Source organism: Larimichthys crocea, chromosome I (genome assembly GCF_000972845.2).
Source record: "Larimichthys crocea isolate SSNF chromosome I, L_crocea_2.0, whole genome shotgun sequence".
NCBI classification, from domain to species: Eukaryota; Metazoa; Chordata; class Actinopteri; family Sciaenidae; genus Larimichthys; species Larimichthys crocea.
This window is the reverse complement of record NC_040011.1, coordinates 33,028,441-33,043,664: the sequence shown is the minus strand read 5'-3', so window position 1 is coordinate 33,043,664 and position 15,224 is coordinate 33,028,441. Positions and strand designations below refer to the sequence as shown.

At 42.5% G+C, this 15,224-nt stretch overlaps 1 protein-coding gene across 1 annotated transcript; it reads left to right on the top strand.

Annotated features, from left to right (window-relative positions):
- Positions 1-13,665: 13,665 nt before the first annotated feature.
- Positions 13,666-15,057, top strand: LOC113748122 (small integral membrane protein 26). The gene is made up of 2 exons (XM_027290815.1): positions 13,666-14,059; positions 14,601-15,057. The coding sequence occupies exons 1-2, from the start codon at positions 13,936-13,938 to the stop codon at positions 14,753-14,755; spliced, it is 279 nt and encodes a 92-aa protein (XP_027146616.1). The 5' UTR covers positions 13,666-13,935; the 3' UTR covers positions 14,756-15,057.
- Positions 15,058-15,224: the final 167 nt, after the last annotated feature.

Genomic DNA, 15,224 nt, shown 5'->3' with positions numbered 1-15,224 from the left:
GGACTTGCATGTGCCAGGAGAGTTTATGTATTAGCTTTGTCTGACTCATAGCTTCAGTCGACAAGTTCCAACAGAGTAAAGGGGGCCGTTACTTACAGCCTGTGACAGGCACACTGTACGAGAAAAATAGCCCCGGGCTCGATGAATGAACCTCTCGTATAAAGATAGTAAAAGTGATTAAACATGTGTTGCACTACTGTATTACTAATGACTTTTGTTTGTGTCTGTAATTGCATGCTTGTGTGAGGTGAATCTGTTGTGTGAGTCGTAAATATTAAATGGAATGTGACCTTCACCCTCAAAAGCCTGAAAGAGAGAGCGCGTTATTTGAGAGGAAGAGTGAGAACATTTCCTTTAAAGTGTGGGCAAAACAACATCTCATTATCCTTTTACGGACGATGTGGTGCAGAGATGTCAGCTGTGGATCATGATTCAACTGCAGATTCATCTCTGTGTATCCAAATCTATTTGGTTTGTCAACACAAGCTGATTTCTTAAAAAAGAGTGAATTATGAGTTTAAGTTACATCTGTATCAAAGACACAAGCTTCCACTGTTGTTATGTTGGGAATCTGATGACTTTGTTTACATGCTTGGAGCTTTACATTGGCAGTGAGGCCTGACACGGCGCACCACACCTCCACCTGAACCCTGACTGCACTCTTATATTACGATTCACTGACTGCAGCTGAGAAATGCATTCTCAACAAGATCGCGGGAACACAACTACAAGTGGCTGAAAAACAAAATGTGTTTGCGCATTGAGAAAAGACAACAGATTAGAAACCGCAGAGAGCAATGCAACAAAGAAACAGTTAGCTGAGATGAATAACTGTCATTTCTTTGATGGGCCTCATATAAAATACCAACATTAGCTGAGTCAGTGTTGTAAAGCTAGACACTCCTGTCGGATTCAAACCTCCTGTACCATCATCATCATCATCATGTGAAATCACAGTGGCATGTTGATTCAATAGTTAAAGGTGGGACAAAATCAACAAGGAACTTGTGTTTGGTCTTTGTGGCTATAATATCCTTCACAAACACTGTATGGAAAGATTACAAGATTACAATGACATGATATTTCGCTGAATAGCATTAACATACAAAAAATGTTTTTGAAAAGGAAAAGACCTGATGAGCACACACACACACACACACACACACACACACACACACACACACACACACACACAAACACTTAAAGGAAAATACAGTCACTCTATGTTTCCCAGGGTCTCACACCAGCTCCAGACAGCAAACTCTCCTGACATCACAACAACAGTGTATCTTTGCAAAGTACAAACTCAGCTGAATGTGCTCGGGCTAATCATTTAACGTCACAAATCATAGGTCTTAGTGCTGGAGTAGTGCTGTGTTCTATAAACTTTAATAAATCAGACTCATGGTTAGATTTTATTTCACGTTTGATATGCTGTGATCCAGAGACAGGAAGAAGAAGGCTTAAATAACACAGAGCTAAATGTAGAAAAAACAGACAAGCACATTTAGAGTACATAGATTTTAATCCGCTGATGGATGTGTGATCTTTTGGTTCAATAACATCAGTTGTTGGAACAAGTCTGAATCCATCTAATGAAACTTGTGTAGAACAAATTCTTTAGTGACACGGACTCTTCTGACGTTTTCCAAATGTGTGTTGATCTAACAGCAATCCAACAACAGCTCAGCATGCTGTGTTTTTCTGCTCCTCTAACATTATGTGTGTCTACTGATTCCTTTCAAACAAACAAGCCACAGGCTAAAATATTTAAAATATCATTTCAGCGCCCCGTGCCTTAAAGCATTATCGAGTTTTGAGTTCAGCCTTGTTTTTTCGTCTTCAGACTGTTTTTAAAAAAAATGCATAGTTCAGGGAGAAATGAGCGTGACATGTAAAAACCAACACCCAGCGGCTGAGTGCTATTAGTCAGGTATGTTTCAGTGTGGATCTTCTCCTGCTTCAGGGCGTCCAGGATGGAAGGATGAAAAATAATAGCTCCAAGTTCTAAATAAAGCCTAATGTGGGTAATTATATAGACACAGATGTAAAGAGAGGGAATACAGAAAGTGTCATGGTGAAAACACTGGCATGGATAAACTTAAAATGTTTCTCAACTTCAGTGGCATCAGTCAGAGGAATAAAGGATACCAAACATTGCCCTGGGCATTTTAACACCCATAAACATGAAACCACAACAACTTTTTTGTAAACATAAGAAGATAATAAAATCATTCTGACAGCATTTAATAATGTTGGCAGCTTCTTTAAAAGTTTAAACTCAAGTCACTCAAAATGCTTCACATCACTTTTCGATGAATCATCACCTTCACTCTCAGCCAGCCAGCTTCAGGTGTTTCCAAGCACCTACATGAGAAATATTTTGTATGAAACCTTTTCTTTAATAAAGATCATGTGTAACTCACCTTCAGCACTTTGAGCACTGCTATAAATCCTCCCACACATGGTCTGTCACATTCACCCAGTCACACAAATGTCTTTTCCAGAACTGTTCCAGTTTAGTGATTTTCTTATTTTTGTAGTTTGTTTTGGGTTATTCCCACACACACAGTCGTGCTGATGTAAATGCCAAATGTGTATTAATCCACTGCTGAAAATAGTCCACAGCAAATAAACTATGTACTCCAGTTTAAGTATCGCTTGAAAAAAAATACAATGCCCAGCTGTTTTAGGAAAGTATGCACTCTTTTTAAATGCAAGACAGTGTTTTTGAGATGGGCTAAGAGATTGTTGGTTTTGAACATTTTGTGCAGTTTGTTAAAAATTAGTCAAATATATCTTATTACCAGCCTTTTCTAAGTCCAAGTCGTGTTTCAAATTATGTCACAGTGAGGCTCAACTCAGTCTCAAATCTTCAAAAACAATATGCATGGGGTGTCGTTTAGGTTCAGTCCTTGCCGCAGTGGCTCAGGTTGACCTGTGGCTCTTTCCCGCATGTCATTTCCCATCTCCCTCTCTCCCCACATTCCTGTCACTCTTCAAGCTGTCTCTGTCAAATAGAGTTAAAAAAAGGCCAAAAAAACATCTTGAAGAAAAACAATATGCACAGCAATTACTGCACAAGCCATCACACTCCTCTTCACAATGGCTCGGTGGGTGACACAAACAGATACTACATCCATGTTTTGAGTGCAATGCATCAAGCTCACAAGATTCTTTACTGCATTGCATATTTGTCTCAAATGTTTTTTTTTTTATAAACTTACTTACTTTATGTGTCCTTGCCAGATTCTTTGTGTCTTCACCATTAGTCTTGATACATAGGACGCACACTCCCGTTCAACTGAACAGTTGTAAATTCTAACAGTTTAAACAGTTAAATGTCAGAGAATTTCCTTTATTCTTTTATTTCTAAAAGCAGAACTGTCTCCACTCCACAAGATGTGAATTATGGTGAGGAAAATTAAGGAACATTTGTTTTTATATATATTCTTTATTTCTCTCTCCTATAAGTAGCCAAATGTATTTTATTTATCAGGTTATTTATTTATTTATGTATTTATTGTATTTTAACACTAAGCTATAAACAACATGTATCTACCTTTAAAATCATCTGTGTTTACCTTTACATTACAATATGTTAACAGCAATTTAGGTCACCAAAATAAAAAAAAACTAAAAGAAATTATGATGGACGAGATCTTTGTCTTCTTCTTCTTTGTGTTAGTTACAGCCATGCTAAGATTGTACCATGTCAAAATATGAGACTCAAGTAAGTCAAATCTCAGAAAGTTCAAGCTGAAGTTTTTAATCCTTATTGTTGCTGTTTAAGTGCAAGTCTAACTCTCCAGCTGTGTCTGTGCTGCAGAATTTAAACCCATCATTCGTGTTAACACAGTGGTCTGCTGACAAAGCTATATCTCTTAGCTAGCATGATAGAAGGAGAAACATCATTATACACAATTTCCAGTAAAGCAGCGATTCCTACATGTTGCAGTTCAGACGAGACATTTGCGTGCAGTATTTCAGAGTAGCCACGAGGCATGTCAGGTGACAGCTTCGACCTTTATCTCAAGTACCGTGAGCGCTGTGGGTTAATAAATCAGAAAAATAAGGCTGGTGACTCATATGTGATACATGTAATGATGGGCAGATGCTCCAAATCTCTTCAGCTCCCCTTCACATGCACTGTATGTTTAATCAGAACATACATCACATGAAGAAAACTGGAATATAACTGATAAAAGATAAAGTAGACAGTAAAAATAAGATAATAAAACTTTTAAAGCTGAGATAGGTGATGTGTTTCAGAAGATTTATTGTTGCTTGTGTTGAAACACAATTTCAATGCGGGGATTAATAAAGTATTTCTGGTTTCGATTCTGATTTCTTTCTTTACAACAATCGATAAATTAGATGATTTGAAATCATTTCATTCAGAGATTCAGTGGAGTGACTGATCAGCATGATTTTTTTGAATGTGGACTTTTCTCTTCAACCTCTTAGCACTTAGTAATAAAGCATTATAGATTAGATTGTACTTTATCTATCCCACAACGGGGAAATTCACTTGCTACAGCAGCAGAAGGTGTAATATACACTACAGAAGTAGGAAAATCAAATAAAAGGGCAAAAAAAAAAAAAACCCACAGAAATTAGGACAGAAAAGATCTATAACCTACACAATAAACACGAAAAAAAAATCAACCTTCAAAACAGACAAGTACTGAGGATGGAAGTGGCATGATATATAATTATATTTTGAGAAAATGGAGTAAGATCGAAACAGACTCCTCCAGATTTTAAACATTTAAAACATAATTCCACTATTTTTACACAAAGTCTCACTGAAAGTCAGACTTTGGTTGATTGTCCTGGGTTGAATATCCCTGTTACTTAGCATGTTAATACAGTCTTTACTGATGATGAATGCAGGAAAATAACTCTTTGAAACTCTTTGAAAATTGGCGTTTTAACAATTGGTTTTGTCGTGGAGGATTTTATTCATCAATGGCCATCACTGTCTTGTGCTGAAAGGTTTATTGAAGCTTGATCAAACAAGGAGAATGGAGTGTTTATCTTTTTCTAAACAAGCTGTCCTCTCAAAATACTTTCCTCTGCTGCTGGTGAAGAATGAAATAGAGACTTCTGCCGGCCGACAAGGTTTTTATTTTCTTTGCAAAGAAAAGGTCAGTCAACACGCGAGCGGTCAAGATGAAGAAAGACCCCGAATATGGGGACACCTAGATGTTTATATCTGAGGGGCCTCATTTCACATCCCTTTGTCTGCTCAAGGAGACGCCCATCAGAGCGGCCCCTTCTGTCTGTTGCAAGACAGACAGAAAGGGCCCCCCGTGGCGGCCCCCCGCTGCTATGCTTTACACCTGAAGCATCCTGCAGGATCTTGTATTCAGGTGCAAGGTTAAGTCTAGGAGTCACAATTTACAAAGACAAAAGGCGTTGGTGCCTTTTGTTAAGGAGGGGGGAAGCTATGCATCACTATTTACAAAGACAAAATGAGCTGGTGACCATGTTAAGAAGGGGGAGGTTGTGCGTCTCCAGTGACTGAAACAAAGACATTAAATTTACTATTACAATGCCACAGCTATTCTATGTCCATAAATGATCATACATGTATTTGTCAATTGGACATTGGACAAAAACTAAACATGTTTAACCCTTGTTGTTGTTTATCATTGTTATGTACCTATCTGTTGAGTTAAGCGAGTGAGACAGCCCTATCCTCTGACCTCAGTTACCATAGTAATGATCAGAATGTCACCTACTTTCCTAAACACACGCATACAGCTGCTCTGTGTGACAAGTGTCCCTTAACAATCTAACATTGTCTCTACAGTGACCTCAACACATGCTTGACCCTGTGTAACTCCACATGTGGCATGCCAGAACAGAGAATTCCCTCACAGCTATAACACTCAAAACAGTTTCATTGTCAGCAGTATGTACTTCTGTGAGTATACATACACACATTAAAATGTTTTTTTTTTAATCAGTAATTTTTATGTTTTGTGTTTTGTGTTAAGAGTGACTGCAACCATGACAACCATGTTACCATGGTAGAACATCTTTTTTCATTTCTAAAAGAAAACATGATACTGGCTCCTACATTACATTAAAGTTTCTGCACAGGTTTTGGGTGAAGCGTGAAGAATATCTGACAACATTTAGACGATGGAGTCCCAGGAAAACAACACCACCCCTGAGATCCTCCTCCAAGACTACTGGATGCTTCATGCGAAGAACAAAAAACTAAATGAAATCCAGACGACTTTGCAGAAACGGTTGAATGCGCTGATGTGTCAGGACACCCGCGATGACAGCAGCATCCTTGATGTACTGCAGATGGATGAGACGGTTTCCCGGGAGGAATACTTGACCCTTGAAGACTTTCCATGCTTTGACCAGGCCAAAAGGGTCCTCAGCCAGAGTAACATGGACCTCTGCATGAAAAATACCAACCTGTCTGGAGAGATAGAGGGTCTGCAAAGTCAAATCAATGACCTGATCATACAGCGGACATCTGTCAAGGAAACCCTAACCATGAGTGTGTGGCAAGACCTGGAGGATACCAGCAAAGTCCTTCTGCAGGAGAAGGAGGTCAGAGAGGTGGTGAATGAGAAATTGCAGCAGGAGGTCAGCTTCATAACAAGAGAGACGTGTGAGGCTGAGGAGAGGGAGAGACAGGCCCTGCGAGACAACCAACGTCTTCAACGTGAAGTCCAGGAGCTTCGGTGGCTGGTTCAAAAGAAAAAACGGCTGATGAAGGCAAGGGGCTGCTCTTCCACAATGACAGTTAGAGCTGAGTTAGAGGAGGTGAAGGAAGCTCAAAGCTTAAGTGTGCTGCTGGTGCAGGAGCTTAAAGAGGAGGTGAACGCCCTTCATGCAAAGATACGTGATCTTGAGGAGCAGCTGCAGGGGAAGGTGACCTTCATTTTTAGCGAGGTGCAGGGGTCAAGAAGTAAGCACTCACTGAGGCAAGGGTTTTTCGACCTCTTCATTCCGGGATGTAGGACGCGTTATTCGAGCAGAGAGACACTGATGTACAGACAACCTGGAGAGCAAGCCAGAGAGGAGACCCAGAGGAGGAGGCCAACATTATGGGAGAGGCTCGCCCGGAGATTTTGGTGGAACAGGATGATGATGTAGAGGAATGATTGTCAGTGGCAGGTTGAATGATGGGACCTGAGTCCTGCAGACACCGCCCAGCCCTGGAAACTGGGCTCCCTGTTTTGTGGTGTTTCCCAATTTTAAAAAATGGAATTAAAAAAAAACATAATAATCAATACAATACAAGTTACAATTTCTATTTTTATCAGGTGATTATGCACCAAAGGAATCATATATGCTGCATATTATATTCAGGTTTGGCCATATTCTGTGATTCTGTGATAATGATAAATGAGCAGATTTAAAACTGACTCCATTTGTTGAGCAGAAGGGTTTTTATTTTTTCTTCTTTACTTGCGCTAAATTTAATTTGTTAACACTGAGCTAACCAACACCTATATTATCGTTATTATTATTATTATTTATTTATTTATTTATTTATTGTAAATATGTGTGGAATCCTGGTATACTCGTATATTTCATTGATTGAATTTTCTCAATAAAGTTAAAGAGAAAAATCATGAATTGGCACCCTGCAAGTCTTTTTAAATTGTACTTCCATGTTGACTGTCATGGCAGAGGTCGTATTGGAGGAAGTTTTGTGGATCGATTGGCCGCAGTTCAATGATCGACTTTGTGGTCGTGTCGTCGGACTTGCGGCCACATGTTTTGGACACTCGGGTAAAGAGAGGGGCGGAGCTGTCAACTGATCACCACCTGGTGGTGAGTTGGCTCCGATGGTGGGGGAGGATGGCGGTCAGACCTGGCAGGCCCAAACGTTCTGTGCGGGTTTGTTGGGAACGTCTGGCTGAATCTCCCGTCAGAAAGAGTTTCAACTCCCACCTCCGGGAGAGCTTCGCTCATGTCCCGGGGGAGGCGGGGGACATTGAGTCCGAGTGGACCTTGTTCCGTTCCTCCATTGTCGAGGCGGCTGACCGGAGCTGTGGCCGTAAGGTGGTCGGTGCCTGTCGTGGCGGCGGTCCCCGAACCCGCTGGTGGACACCGGCGGTGAGGGATGCCGTCAAGCTGAAGAAAGAGTCCTACAGAACCTTTTTGGCCTGTGGGACTCCTGAAGCAGCTGACGGGTATCGACGTGCCAAGCAGAATGCGGCCTCGGCGGTTGCGGAGGCAAAAACTCGGGCGTGGGAGGAGTTCGGTGAGGCCATGGAGACCGACTTTCGAATGGCTTCGAGGAGGTTCTGGACCACCATCCGGCGGCTCAGGCGGGGGAAGCGGTGCACTGTCAGCACTGTGTTCAGTGGGGACGGGGTGCTGTTGACCACGACTAGGGACGTCTTGGGTCGATGGAAGGAATACTTCGAAGTGCTCCTCAATCCCACCAGCACGTCTTCCTTTGAGGAGGCAGAGTCTGGGGACCCCACGGTGGTCTCGCCCATCTCTGGGGCTGAGGTCGCTGAGGTAGTTAAAAAACTCCGCGGTGGCAGGGCCCCGGGGGTGGATGAGGTCCGCCCGGAGTTCCTCAAGGCTCTGGATGTTGTGGGGCTGTCTTGGTTGACACGTCTCTGCAACATTGCGTGGACATCGGGGCAGTACCTCTGGACTGGCAGACCGGGGTGGTGGTTCCCCTCTTCAAAAAGGGGGACCGGAGGATGTGCTCCAACTATAGGGGGATCACACTCCTCAGCCTCCCCGGGAAGGTCTTTTCGGGGGTCCTGGAGAGGAGGGTCCGCAAGATTGTCGAACCTCGGATCGAGGAGGAGCAGTGTGGTTTTCGTCCGGGCTGTGGAACTGTGGACCAGCTCTATACCCTTAGCGCGGCCCTGGAGGGTGCATGGGAGTTCGCCCAACCAGTCTACATGTGCTTTGTGGATCTGGAGAAGGCGTTCGACCGTGTCCCCCGGGGGATACTGTGGGGGGTGCTCCGGGAGTATGGGGTTCCGGACCCATTAATAAGGGCTATCCGGTCCCTGTACTCTCGGTGCCAGAGCTTGGTCCGCATTGCCGGCAGTAAGTCGGACCTGTTTCCTGTGAGAGTTGGACTCCGCCAGGGCTGCCCTTTGTCACCGGTTCTGTTCATAACTTTTATGGACAGAATTTCTAGGCGCAGCCAGGGCGTTGAGGGGCTGCGATTCGGTAGCCTCAGCCTTTTTGCGGACGATCTAGTCCTGTTGGCTTCATCGGAGCGTGACCTCCAGCTCTCTCTGGAGCGGTTTGCAGCCGAGTGTGAAGCGGCTGGGATGAGAATCAGCACCTCCAAATCCGAGGCCATGGTTCTCAGCCGGAAAAGGGTGGAGTGCACTCTCCGGGTCGGGGATGAGATCCTGCCTCAAGTGGAGGAGTTCAAGTATCTCGGGGTCTTGTTCACGAGTGAGGGAAGGATGGAGCGGGAGATCGACCGGCGGATCGGTGCGGCTTCTGCAATGATGCGGACTCTGCACCGGTCCTTCGTGGTGAAGAAGGAGCTGAGCCGAAAGGCGAAGCTCTCGATTTACCAGTCGATCTACGTTCCTACCCTCACCTATGGTCACGAGCTTTGGGTAGTGACCGAAAGAATGAGATCGCGAATACAAGCGGCCGAAATGAGCTTCCTTCGCAGAGTGGCTGGGCTCTCCCTTAGAGATAGGGTGAGAAGCTCGGCCATCCGCGAGAAACTCAGAGTAGAACCACTGCTCCTCCGCATCGAGAGGAACCAGCTGAGGTGGCTCGGGCATCTCGTGAGGATGCCTCCTGGACGTCTCCCTGGTGAGATGTTCCGGGCACGTCCCTCCGGGAGGCGGCCCCGGGGAAGACCCAGGACACGCTGGAGGGACTATGTCTCTCGGCTGGCCTGGGAACGCCTTGGGGTCCCCCTGGGATAGCTGGCAGAAGTGGCTGGGGAGAGGGAAGTCTGGGCCTCCCTGCTAAAGCTGCTGCCCCCGCGACCCGATAAAAACGGATAAAGCGGAAGAAGACGGACGGACGGACGGATTGGGAGCACCACTAAGATAGGAGTCTGGGGAATGTTGAAAAAATGGGTGGAGATAGAAAGGATTGGAGTTATCCAGTCCTAAGTTCTGGAAATAAAGTGGCTGTAACCAATAAAGAAAAGGCGGAGTTAATGGCTAAGGCTTTTGTCGTCGTGCACAGCTCAAATAATTTAACAGAGGACGGAAGACAGGGCAGGGACAAAACTAGAAATGAAAACAGGGAGATGTTAAAAAGAAAGGATAGTAGGGAAAACAAATTAGGTGTCCCATTTACCATTGGAGAAATGAAAAGAGCAATAGCCAAAACAAGAAGGAGTGCACCAGGTAAAGATCAAATATGTTATACTATAATTAAACATCCAAGTGAGGGGGGATTGATGAAAATATTAACATTATACAATAAAGTCTGGAAAGAGGGTAAAGTCCCACGAAGTTGGAAGGAGGCGATAATCATCCCAATCAGGAAGCCTGGAAAAGATCCAAGTAAGACAAACTACAGAACCATAGCACTTATATCACATACAGGTAAAATAATGGAGAGAATGATTAATGAGAGACTCATGTATTATATTGAAAAAAGGGGATTGGTGAATAAATATCAAAGTGGATTTAGAAGGGGTAGGAGCACAATGGATCCAGTATTGTGTTTAGAAGACGACATCAGGTGGCACGGTGGCAGCAGTGTTCTTTGATGTAGAAAAAGCCTATGACATGTTGTGGAGAGAAGGTTTGATGATTAAAATGCATCAATGGGAATTGAGGGAAACATATTTAACTGGGTTATGGATTTTTTAAGGGAAAGAGTTATTCAGATTAAAATTGGATCAGAGATATCAGAAAGCTATATTGTAGAGAATGGTACGCTGCAGGGGAGTGTTATAAGTCCTACACTATTTACAATAATGATAAATGATATATTTGATAATATACCTACAGGAATGGGAAGATCTCTGTTTGCAGATGATGGGGCATTATGGAAGAGGAGGGGAGGCAACATAGATCATATAGTTAAGAAATTACAGGAAGGTACAGATCAAGTGGAAAAATGGGGAGCAGAATGGGGTTTTAAATTCTCGGTGGAAAAAAGTAAAGTAATGTTCTTCTCAAAAAAGGAAATGAGTGAAAATAAAAAGTTAAACTTGTATGGAAAGAATTTAGAAAGGGTAAACAGCATGCGATTCTTGGGATTGATTTTTGATTCTAGATTAACGTGGAAAGAACATGTGAAGGGAATAGTTAAAAAAAAGTAAGGGAGTATTAAATATTATGAGGTGTTTGACTGGGCTAAATTGGGGAGCGGATTTTATGTCCTTAAAATATATATACAAAGCATTAATAAGATCTAGAATAGACTATGGTAGTGTGGGTTACGGATCAGCAGCTAAATCGGTGTTATCACAGCTAGATATTATTCAATCACGAGCACTAAGAATATGTCTAGGAGCAATGAAAACAGCTCCAGTTTGTTCTCTTCAGGTGGAAGCAGGAGAAATGCCATTATGGATAAGGAGAAAGCAGCTAATAGCCAAGTACTGGATAAATGTAAAAGGACATAAGGAAGACCATTCAACAAAAAGAGTCTTGGAGATGTGTTGGGAAAAGGGGAAAGAGCAAAAATCAAGCTTTGGGTGGGTCAGTGAGGGAATAGTAGAGCACCTAAAAATAAAGGAAATAGAAGTCAGCCCAACAGTTCTGTGGACGACAATACCCGAATGGACATTACACGAAGCAAGTGTAGATCTAAAAATATGGGACATTAAAAGAAGAAATAAAACAGTGGACCTGGTCAAAGGTTTTATACAGATGAAAAGTATGGGGATTATATGTACTTATATACAGACGGATTAAAAGAACCAAAAACAGGAGCAACACGTGTAGCAGTAGTGGTTCCTAGTCATAATAACAAAGTATTAAAAAGAACTTCAGATCATTTAAGTGTATATGCAGTGGAACTATGTGCAATAGTATTGACAATAGAATGGGTGGGGGACAGGGCGGATAGGAAGATAATCATATGTAGCAATTCAATCTCATCACTCTCAAGCATTAAAAATAGAACAGCAAAATCACATCAGGAAATATTATATGAAATAATGTTGAGAACATCCAGATTAGCACAGCAGGGGAGGGAAATAACATTCATTTACATTACATTGCATTTAGCAGACGCTTCTATCCAAAGCGACTTACAGAGGAGGACATAAGCTGAGAAAGGTGTAAAGGAGCACAGGGTAGTTGTTAGTTTTGTTAGCTTTGTTAGGCAGGGAAGCATTCTCGAAACAGAAAGGTTTTTATACGTTTTTTAAAGATCGAAAGGGATGTTGCTGTTCTAGTAGCTGTTGGTAGGTCATTCCACCATTTGGGGACAACCACATTCATGTGGGTACCAGCCCATTTAGGAATACAGGGGAATGAAAAAGCAGATCAAATGGCAAAGGAGGCAGTAAAGAAAGAAGAGGTGGAAATGAAAGTAAAATTATCAAAAGCAGAAGGGAAAAGTTTAATATGGAAAGAAATAATTAATTAATGGAAACAATATTAGAAAATTCAGGAAAAGGGGAGACATTTATATAAACTACAGGATGAAGTAGGTGAGGTGGGGTGTTGTGTGTCAGGCCGGACTCAAACTGGACTCAGGCGCAGAGGTGTCAATGAGCGTATTTATTGAAATAACAAAAAACCCTTGACAGAGTGAGGCTATGACAGGCTATGAAAACAGGCCTAAACTAGGGAAAACAAAAATCACTACAACGGAGGAAAACTCTAAACTACTTTATGAAAAGACTATCAAAATCAAAATCACTCACCAAGAGGAAAAACAACAGGCTGCAAAACATTAACTGAAAGCGCTCCGAAGGAGGCTGAAAAACACTACAACAGAGGACCCTAGGAAACAAAAAAGCTAGACTAAGAATTTACAACAGAAAATCACTCAGTCGAGGAATATAAACGAAAGAACACTCGAGCAACAATGCTGTGACTATGAACGGACAAGGAAACAAGGCTTTGGTGATCGATCTAATGAAGAAACACTTTGGCACGGGACAAAGGGAGACGCAGACAATATATAGTATACACAGGGGACTGGGGAACAGGTGGTAACAATCAGGGTGGGGAAGACAATCAGACCGGTGACACATGAGGAAGGGCAAGTGACCTGAAACGAGAGGACAGGCAAATATCAAAATAAAACAGGAAATGACGAGACAGGACAAAAACCCAACTTGACCTCACCGGGGTGTGACATTGTGGAGGTATCAGAGTGGAACAGGTGACAATGAGCAGACTAAGAATAGGGCACAGTAGATTAAATAGCACACTCAACATAATAGGGAAGCATCCAACTGGTCTATGTAGCTGTGGAGAGAGAGACAGTGGAGCATGTGATGGTTGAATGTCATGGATATGAAAGGGAGAGGGAAGAGATGATGGCAGGCTGCAGAGGACAGGAGCAGTGGAGAAAAGTTTCAAAAGTATAATAAAATGTGGGAAATGTAGAGAAGGGAGGAAATTTATAATGGGGTATCTTGTTTTAACTGGGTTAATTAAAAGAATTTAAAAAAGAAAATGAAGTAGTAAAGTCCAGAAGAGGGCGGTATATGCAACTATAAGGATGCCGACTGCCATAAAACACCAAGGAAGAAGAAGAATGACTGTCATGGCGGCTCCCTGGTTGCACTAGTCGTCTGTCTTTGCATCAGGACACAGACAGGCTGTGGTCAGCGATCAGAGTCAGTGGTCAGTGATCAGAGTCTGTGTCAGTGATCAGAGTCTGTGGTCAGTGATCAAAGTCTGTGTCAGTGATCAGAGTCTGTGGTCAGTGATCAGAGTCTGTGTCAGCGATCAGAGTCTGTGTCAGTGATCAGAGTCTGTGTCAGTGATCAGAGTCTGTGGTCAGTGATCAGAGTCTGTGTCAGTCATGAAGCCTAAAGACCTGACCGCGTGGAACCGCAGAGTGTCTGCTGTGTACGCGGTCGGTGTGTGGACCATGATCGGTTCATACGCGTACTTCAAATACACAGGACGGTATGACGACACGCCGGGTGAGTGACCGTAGTCTGACACAGACACACACAGCTTTCAGCTTCGCATGCACAGAAACAAGAACAATGATCTGTCTGCAGCAGCTGTGACGTAGCTGTATTTGTTGACAGACAGACAGACAGACACTTTATTGATCCTGAGAGAAATGCATCCAGTAGCAGCATGCAAACATACATTAAACATACATTAGAATGAACCTATAACACAGTATCCATATGTTAAAATGAATGTGAGATAAATTTAAATTAAAACCTGTGCTGAAATATTTGCAGAGAAGTTAGGCTTCTGCACGGAAATTCAACTATAAAAATGAAATGTGCAGAGGAATCAAACATTTGCATAGAACTGAAATATATAACTGTTAAGAGGTCACAAAGTGCTGTGTTAACAACTGTGTTTAAAAAAGTTTATTGCAGTCAGTAATAATAGATCAAATATCAGCTTTGTAGACTCGTTGTTATACTGAATATTCCACCTCACTCAGATATGACATGAGTTCTGCCTGCTGAATCGTTCTTTTATGTTCCCTGCTGAACTCAGTGAAGACAGAAGACGTGGAAAAGGCTGAGGATCCAGATCAAGTCGTGTACCAGACTGCTCACACCAAAACCATCATCACCTACAAGAAAGACTTTGTCCCGTTCACCACGAGGATCTACAACTTCTTCAAGTCATCCAGCAGTGAAGACAAATAAATGCATCAGTGCCAATGATGATGGACATTTTTTAAATAATGCACTATGAATTCATGTTTTTGTGTGAAGACATTATCTTTACTTTTCAAAGATATTCCAGTGCAGCGTCCTTCTGTCCAGGTCTGAGGGAGCTGCCAGTGTGTGTGGATGCTAATGGACTGTCCCCAGATATTATTTATTATCAAGCTGTCAACAATTTTCAGTAATATCCTTGCTGACTTCATCAACAGCATTACCAACAATCCAAGGTTAACACAAGCACTAATGGTGTTCAAATAAACTCATGTTTGTATAAACTGTAAGTCCAGGTTTCATCTGATTTTGTGAGCACAGCAGGTTTTATAGCACACTACTGCAGCTATTAGGTTCACCTCGAGGGAGAGTTATATGGTGATATATGGAGAGAGCAATGTAACTGCTCTCTCCATATATCGTCAGTCTCTCATCAAAAAGGAGCATCTGAAGCCGA